This window comes from Alligator sinensis, unplaced genomic scaffold (genome assembly GCF_000455745.1).
Source record: "Alligator sinensis unplaced genomic scaffold, ASM45574v1 scaffold599_1, whole genome shotgun sequence".
Classification (NCBI taxonomy): domain Eukaryota; kingdom Metazoa; phylum Chordata; order Crocodylia; family Alligatoridae; genus Alligator; species Alligator sinensis.
Window position 1 is genome coordinate 62,276 of NW_005841968.1, and position 8,477 is coordinate 70,752.

The 8,477-nt window shown below is 42.8% G+C and overlaps 1 protein-coding gene across 9 annotated transcripts in view; it reads left to right on the forward strand.

Annotated features, from left to right (window-relative positions):
- LOC102380629 (sodium channel protein type 5 subunit alpha) overlaps window positions 1-8,477 on the forward strand; it is a 252,836-nt gene that overhangs the window by 60,713 nt on the left and 183,646 nt on the right. For all 9 annotated transcript variants that reach the window (XM_025200461.1, XM_025200458.1, XM_025200464.1 and 6 more), the window contains one exon: window positions 1,353-1,416. In XM_025200461.1, the coding sequence (XP_025056246.1) occupies window positions 1,353-1,416 (64 nt within the window). The remainder of the gene's footprint in view (window positions 1-1,352; window positions 1,417-8,477) is intronic.

Below are 8,477 nucleotides of genomic sequence, written 5' to 3' on the forward strand. Positions count from 1 at the left end.
GCAGGAAATCACTGGCTGTCTCTCGTCTCTGTTGCATTGAACACATCTATTTTTATCCTACTTCTCTTCTCTCATTTAGTATTTTAAGGCCACCTCCAGTCTTCCAGCAGGTAGCCGCCATCAACCACTTGTTACTTGTTCAACTAAGCACTTTTGGTTCTTTCTCCCATGCAGCTTTTCTAAATGTCTACAAAGTTACCGTTTTCTCCTTAAAGCTCTCCTTGTCATGCTGCATGGAAATACTCCTAACAGATGTTAGGCTGGTTCTGAGATCATTGCCTTTTGTGTTGACCAATGTTGTCTAATTGTTTCCTTGTATTTGCCTATTTCTCTGTAACATTGCCCACCGTTGTCCTGCTGCTTTACCTGTGGCAAGTTAGGGTGCTATGCCTTGTGGTTGTGTGACGGGGTTGACTGTAGTTTTAGTAATCGGTTAGACATGGATTCATGTGGGATGGTTTGGATAGGAATGGTCCTGCATCAGGCAGGGGGCTGAACTAGAATATCTCCAGAGGTCCCTTCCAGCCTGACTTTTCTATGAATCTATGACCTTTTTTCTTATAATTAGAATGAAAGTTTCTTGGCACTTGAACCTGTTTTATTTGGTGTTTATACAGCAAAGTGGGGTCAAAGTCCATGACCAATAATCCTAACTACTCTGATTTACTATAATAATACACTTAATAAACTTTGAGCTATGATAATGCAGGGTATATTAAGTACATTTGTAGACCAGGTTAGGATGTGACATTTGTTCCCATCTGAAATCCATCCGAGTCCACATTCATCTGCTCATAGAAGGCATCTATTATTAAGTCCCGATTAAAGATAATGGCCTCGTTGTGCTAACACTTTCCTGGAAAGTCTGTTGTTGGGCCCTTATTTCTAAACCTCCCCTCCTGCTTCTGTTTCTTTGAATTTGGGTTTCTTCATGTCTGTCTCAGTTTTGAACAGATACATTTTAATAATGAAGTAATTGCCTTTTTATTTGTCTTCATTATATTAAACAAAGTCCCAAGCACCTTACTGGCGGAAAGGGATGCTTTATGAACACATTTTTTATACTTCCTTATAGCTGGTTAAGTTTTTAACCCATGGGAGACAGGTTTCCTTCCACAGACCCCAACTGTAGTCTACAAATATTTTATTTACGTATAGTATAATGTTAATGGGTAAAATTCTCTGTTGGTTAAAGCGGGCACAGCTCCAATAAGTCCCCGAATGACTATTGCTATTATCACTATTATATATGTAGTTGGGTGGATAATTCCCACCAGTCATATTAATCTGAGATGCACCTGTTAGAAAGTATGTTTTTGATGAATGATTTCTTTCTTCTTTTTTTGTTGCAGAAAACTACTTCATAAAGAACGGCACTACAGACGTATTACTGTGTGGCAAAAGCTCAGATGCTGGGTAAGTTGCTCGTGCTTCTGTTATCTCTCTATGCCACGCTTTGGCTCAGCTCTGTCCACTTCTAAGTAGCATGAAGTAGGGATTTTGACTTCCTGGTGTCAGTAATAATAGAAGCAGAGATAATGACAATATTGCGCATAATAATACAATTTTCCAAACAGCAGGAGAGAGAGGTTGGTGTGTCTCACTTATTCATGTCTAAATTCTTTAGAGGCCTTCTTACAAGGTCTTTTTCAATCAATTTAATTTTCTCCTCAAAAAAGTGGCTGAAACTCAATAATGTTTTGGCTGAGTGGAGAGTGGTTTAAAGGAAATGAGAGATGCAGAAAAGCAACAGGGAACTAGACTGATGATGACCTCAAGGATTTCTAGCAGGGGAGGATGGAGCGAACAATAAATTCAAACCCTTGGCTGGTATTGAAATCAAAATGCTTTGGAGCTGCATGGACACGTAAAATGTGTCAAATACAAGCGTACTATTTTCTCACACTTCTGCTCATAGCAGAGGAAGCTAATGCAGATTAGCTGCACAGACGTAGGGCAGGAGCCCTCGTACGTTGACCCCACAAATACAGGCCTTCCCTGCTGCCTGTCGGTGTGGTCCCGCAGGCTCACTGCTATGCAGTATTGCAGCAGTGGCATTTTACCCCAAAAGGTGAGTCTTATGGGCCTAAAGGGATTGGAGGGGCTTGAGCTAAGAGGGAAGGAGGAGTCAGAGAGGGCTTGTAAATCACTGGGGACTTTCTGAGCTGCTACATGTTGGATAGGAAGGAAGAAAAAGAATCCAGACAGAGAATGAGTATGTAAGTGGGAGGAAAGTATTCTGATCCAGGTAGGGAGGAGGAGGTTGTTTCTGCTTGGTCAAGATGGGCTAGAAAGAGGAAGCTGAGGCCTTTGAGATGGTCTCAAATGGGCTGATTTAACAGAGTTGAGTGTGGATAAACGGAAAGAATGGGGAGGTCGCTGCAGGGGACTTGCACTGGGAGTGTGTGGGTAAGGGAAGGCTGTAGGAGGGTAAGAGCTAGATTGGTGTGGATGGACAGGCAGAGAGAAAGTGGAGAGAAAACAGTTAAAGAGTCCATGAGAAGTAAGAACTATTTTCTGCTGCCACTGTCTATAGCAATATTTACATTCAAAAAGAGGATAACTGGAAGTGTCAACCTTCCCTGGCATGTCTTGTACATCTGATCTGTATTGCCAGTCTGATTTAGACTGCAGGCTCCTTGGGCAGTGGGCCATGCTTTCCTCTGTGTCTGTTCTGAGAAAGGTACAACGTCAGCATTTATCAAACAGATGTGTTGATGACTGCAAATCATTGCTCTATCCCAGGTTTAGACCAGACTCCATAGTTGTAGGGGTATTTTCTGTGAGGCTCCAGGACTTTGCAGACCCTCTAGATCCCTTCAAGTAGAGATAAGTTAAACATAGGTCACACTGAGGTGTGGATTTGAGTCCCAGTGGTGGTTAGATATTTGTGGTCTGAAAGATGTTAGTTATATGGTATCATTGGAGATGAGGGGAGCACTCTCCACTGGATAAAACTGGAATCAGGAGGCAGAGACTTTGACAGGGATGGATAATGGATCTGGCTTCCTCCACTGCCTCTTCTATTGGAAGATAATACTCTAATATAATACTCTATTGGAATATAATACTTTATAATGTTGTATGCTGTGGGGTGGATCTGAACCACATCACTGTCCAGACACCCTAGCCTAAAGAATTTGAATTCAAGAGTCAAAAGAAGGCAGGAGAGCCATGCTGGCAAAAGAAACAGCAGTGAGGCAGCCAAGCCCACCAGAGGATCATGATTGGAAGCATCAAGTGAAGAAATTACAGTTCTCTTTTCTGTGGGAAGACAATGCTGTCTCCAGACCTTGAGCCCTCACAGTTATGTTGGGAGACACATGCATCAGAGCTGCTGTGCTTGTACAGGTCTGCCTTTTTCCCTCTACCATCAGATCCTTCTTTTCTCACCCTCTGCTGCATTAGCCTAGGGATACTTTTTTTTTTTTTGGTATTTAATGGCTTAGTATGTGTCCAAAGCTCATGGCTCATGCTAACCTATCAGCTCTGGATTAAATTACTGGTACGTTTTATACATTCTGTATTTGAGATCATGCTTGCTTTCTAATCCCGTCATCAATTTAAGAGGTGCAGATAATTTGGAAGACGATAATAAGATCCAAGAGAGTTACAGAGACATGTAGGGGGAGCCGAGGGTCTGCCAGAGTGTTGTATCAAACTATTTTATAGAGGTGATTTAGGGATCTTCTATTTCAACACTGCAAGTTCAAGATGAATAAAAAGGAGCTGGGTTCCATATCTAGGGATTAAGGCACAGCATGGCCAAAATCTTCTAGGAGAAACCTAATCAGGACACGCACATAGGATGGGTTGGCAACTGGCAGCTGTCTGTTCAATCTGGCCCACAAGCATGGGGCTTTGGTGGCATTGGGTGGCAGAGGATTTCAGCAGCAGTTGCTTTGCCCGTGCCAGTAACCAGTTCCTTCCCCACATTGGTTCAGGGAAAAAGTGGTGGGCACAGGGAAAAATGGCAGTGGCAGGTGCTTTTCCCACGCAAGAAGAGAAAAGCATCAGCGGTGGGTGTTTTCCACTGCTACCAGTGGAGAAAAGCAGGAGTGGCACCTGGGTCCTACCACCCTCCAACCCACCCACCAGCCTACCTCTGACCAAAAATGGGTCAACTTGTCACACAGCCTTAAAACATCGCTGACCACTAGTGTAGCATATAAAATATATTGCACGGCAAGGGAAAGTAGGATAAGAGAAGGTATATCACTTTATGCATAAGACAGCAGTATCCCATTTATTAGTGATGCACTGCAGCTGGCATGAGTAGAAATGCCTGACCTGGGGTCTCTCTGGTTTAGAGAGTGGGAAGGTGGTAGGGCATTATCTTCTGGGTCCTAGCATCTTTGGACTTGCTTGTGCCCATGGTCCATAATAGTCAAATTTCTTCGCCTTCAGGGTGTTCTGGAGGCCCATAAGGAGAGGTCTACGTTGGTGGTAGTAGGTAGGGAAGGGAGTGGTGTGTGCAGTACTATGGTGGGGATCCTTTGGTGGGTGTTGGGATGTTCAGTTGTATTGTAGCGTATTTACCTTCTGGTCAGGTTTTTAGATTCGAGGTAACTGGCAAGTCTGTTTTAGCGCACTTTTAAAGGAATGGAATAGGCGCCCTGAGGTTTCCCTGCTCCTCTGCCATTGCAGAGGGATACAAATCAAAACACATCTATTCTGGTGATTATTAGATGAGGAGACTAAAATTTCTGCTTGTAAGCGTTTTAACAAATATTTTTGATAGAGACTATATCCCAAGCTGGGGGAGCAGCCTTACATTAGAAGGGGCCCTGAGATAGAGTAAGTAATTGTTGCTAGATACTTTATCATGGACAACCCGATCATCTCAAAGGCAAGAGTTTAATTGAATTATTAATGGGGTTTGGGATTTTTTTTTTTTTTTTTTAACCTAACAAGCAGCCAAGATACCAGAAAACCAGGAGCTAATGGACCTGGCTAGCATTGATTCTGATTTAGAAGGGATTTTGAGTGATGCCTGCCACTTGGCAGTAGTAACCGTAACACTGTGCTGTGATATTTTACCCAGAGGGCAGAAAGAAAAAATAACCCTGAAGACTTAGAAGGTCATGAAAATGGGTTGTAAAGCATATCTGGATGTGATCTAGCTATTTGAAAAGCTGTTTTAGAATTCATGGTACAGACGGGGGTGGGGGAGTTAATGTATGTCTCGGCTTCCCCAGGACCAATCTGTTTGTTGCTTTGATTTGTCATCTGGTGTCCCAGGAACTTCCTTCAGGGTCTCTGAAATAACACATTTACTTTCATTTAATTTAGTTTTTTTCCTTCAGTAAAATAGTTTGCTTTTTTTTACCTAACTCCAAACATACGTTCGAGGTGTGTTGCTGGAGCAGCAGAATTTTCTTTGCATTTACCAGAAGTAAAGAGTCCAGCAGAAATGAGGTTTAGTGTTTGTAGTGAAGGGAAAAATCAAATGAGAGTGGAGGCAGACAAAGCTGCTGTTTTGTTCCAAGTGCATTTCAGTGTGTCACAACAAATACTTGAAGAGGCTTGAGCTCCCAGAAAAAAATTCTTCCTCTCTGAGAAATGTAGACAAGACATCGCTGTCCAGTCAGGAACTGGAAACAGTGACAGGAGCATACACTATTAAAAAAGACTTGTCTTTTTGCATAAGTATTTCTTAATACTAAAAATACCATTGCGAAAACTCCCATTTTCATCCAAGCGGTTTTGTTTTGCCTGTGCAGATGTCTTGTTCCATTTCTGATTAAGATAATGGGGGCGAAGCTAACTAGCCTGATTTCTAAAGGGACTAAAGCAGCCTGATTTAAGCCTGATTTTAAGGGTTTCCTTTCTTTTAGTTCTCCACCAGGATAGCGCTGCATCTGGTTTTTTAGTACCTTTATAATAAGTTCTGGTGAAGGGCCAGAAAAGATTAATTATATTGATCAAAAGTATGGAAAGGCTACAATAAAATGATGGGCTGAAAAATACTCTGGCTTTACTAGAGTCCTGCGCTGGCATCGGGTATGTTGGAGCTTCAAAGTGCCGGCAGACATGCAGCCCCCTTCGTGGGAGCAGGTGGTTCTGCACACGACTGATATCTGTGGTCTGGCTGTAGATGGGAACACAGCCTGCAACACGGCAGGCAGCTGGGCATTAATCACCAGTTCCTTATAAAGTCATAGGATCATAGAAACTGAGGGTGGGAAGGGACCTCAGGAGGTCACATCTAACCCAACCCTTGGCTCAGAACAAGACCATCCCCAACTAGATCATCCCAGCCAAAGCTTTGTCTAGTCAGGTCTTAAAAACCTCCATCATCTCTCTAGCTTATCTGTTCCAGTACTTTACTACCCTCTTACTGAGAAATTTCCCCCTAATATCTAACATAAACTTCCCCTGCTGCAACTTGAGCCCATTGCTCTTTGATCTGTCATCTGTCACCACTGAAAACAGTCCAGCTCCATCCTCTTTGAAACCCCCCTTCAAGTAATTAAAGGCTGCTATTAAATCCCTTCTCAGTCTTCTCTTCCCCAGGCTAAATTGACCAGTGGATTTTCTTTAAATAGAGATGGCATAAAACATAAACCAGGGCTGTCAAACTGGTTTGGCTTCCTGAGCTACATCCACACTGCGGGAGCTAGTGTCCACGTTGACAGGCCTATGGTTCAGCCCCCTTTCATGGTGAGCCCACCTGCAGCCCCAGAGCAGGACACGCAACAAAGACACCATCAGTGACTGAATGGCAGCTTTAAAATTAACCACCACCCCCACGCGCCCCACCACCCACAGACATTCATATTTATGAACTGAACAACTGAGAGGAAATTGGTCTTTTCTTTTCATTCAATCAACTGGCTGCTATCGAGGATCCCTCCCAGAGTACACATGCTACACTGCGAATGTCCCAGGTACATGCCCATCCTACTCACTGGACCAAAACAGGATGGCAGGTGTGGTGGTGGGGCACTCGCAAAGAAAGGATGCTATATCAGGTTACGCCAACCCCCACTCTATTATTAATGCAATCACATTACGGGAACGATCTGCATTACTGAAAACTTAACTCGTTAATTTTGTAAACCTGGAGCCTGGCCTTCCTTTGTGAAAACAGGATACAAAGCTGAAGGGAACAACTGCCGCATGCAATTCAGCTGAAAAGTGTCTCCCTCCTCCCCAAAAAATATGGAAAAGGGGGAAAGTGATTTTTGGTTTTACAGTTTCCTTTGAATTGCCTTCCTGTTTTTCAAGTTTTTTCAATTACCTTTTCCTCCTGTTTTGGGAGGAAATTGTGGGAATTATGTTTCACCCTTCCTTTGTGATTTGGATCCATACAGGCAACAAGAAACTGTGGGACAGCTGGGAAGCCAACACAGGCCCGTCCGTAGCTCAAACTAAACAAATTTAAGAGGAAAAGGGCCTTTCTGTCCCTTTACCTTTTCCATTCATAGTAATCTCAGATCCAGGGTTGAAATGACAGTAAGAAAACATGTTTTCAGAGAAGTGCAGTTTTTCAAGTCAACTGTATCCTCCTTGTGTCTCAAGCTCAGACTGCTTAACTTGTTTTTATTTCATTTTGCACAACACATCCTGTATGTCCAGCTCTTAGTCTGCAAAATTGTACCAGCAATGCAAGTACATTTGCATCATGTCAGTCCTGCTATTGCCAAAAAGACTAGTGAACAGGAAGAAAAAGCAGCCAGTAAAGCTACTCAGGATGTAACAAGAAGGCACCTTTGGCAACTGCATCCTAGTAACTGTTGCTATAGAAACTTTAGCTACCTTTATCCTCACTATAACCTTGATTTTTCTTGGCAGGATACATTAAGCAAACATGGATGTAGTGTCAGTATAGAACAAAGTGAGTTTCTACGTAATTTTGGAAACTCTTTTGCTCTCACCCTAGTCAATGAAGAATTTAAATGGGAAATTTACATAAAAGCTTTGAAAGTTTAGAGATGAATCCTAATCCTGTTTACAGTCCTCTGACAAGAGTATGCGCATCCTTTTGTGTTGCCGTATTTCACTAAGGAAATATAGACCAACACATTCAACTGCATGAGATTATTCATTTTCAGTTCTATATATTGAAGCAGAGTTGTAACGGTGAGTTTTCCATGCCTACATGCTATCACTGGCACTTGTCGTGGACGTGTAGTGTGCTCCCTCAGCTGTAACAACAATGCTTTGCACTTATGCATCCTCCAAGGCTTTGCAGTGCTTTACAATCATTAGCTCAGATTCACGATGCCCTTGTGAAGTACATAAGCCATGCCTCCTCTCTGGTAAAATTGGGGTACTGTTAATTGTTTTGAACAAGCACTTCCTATCTTTTCACATACAACAGCCGCATGATGTTGTGTTGCTTCGTGTTGCTTTCTCACCTGGGGCCCTTGGCTGGTTGAGAGATGTGACCAACTGGCATCAGAATCGCAGCTGCACGGCATGGTGTCCCCAACTACTACTCCATTAACAAAAAAGAAAACCTTGCCATGTCT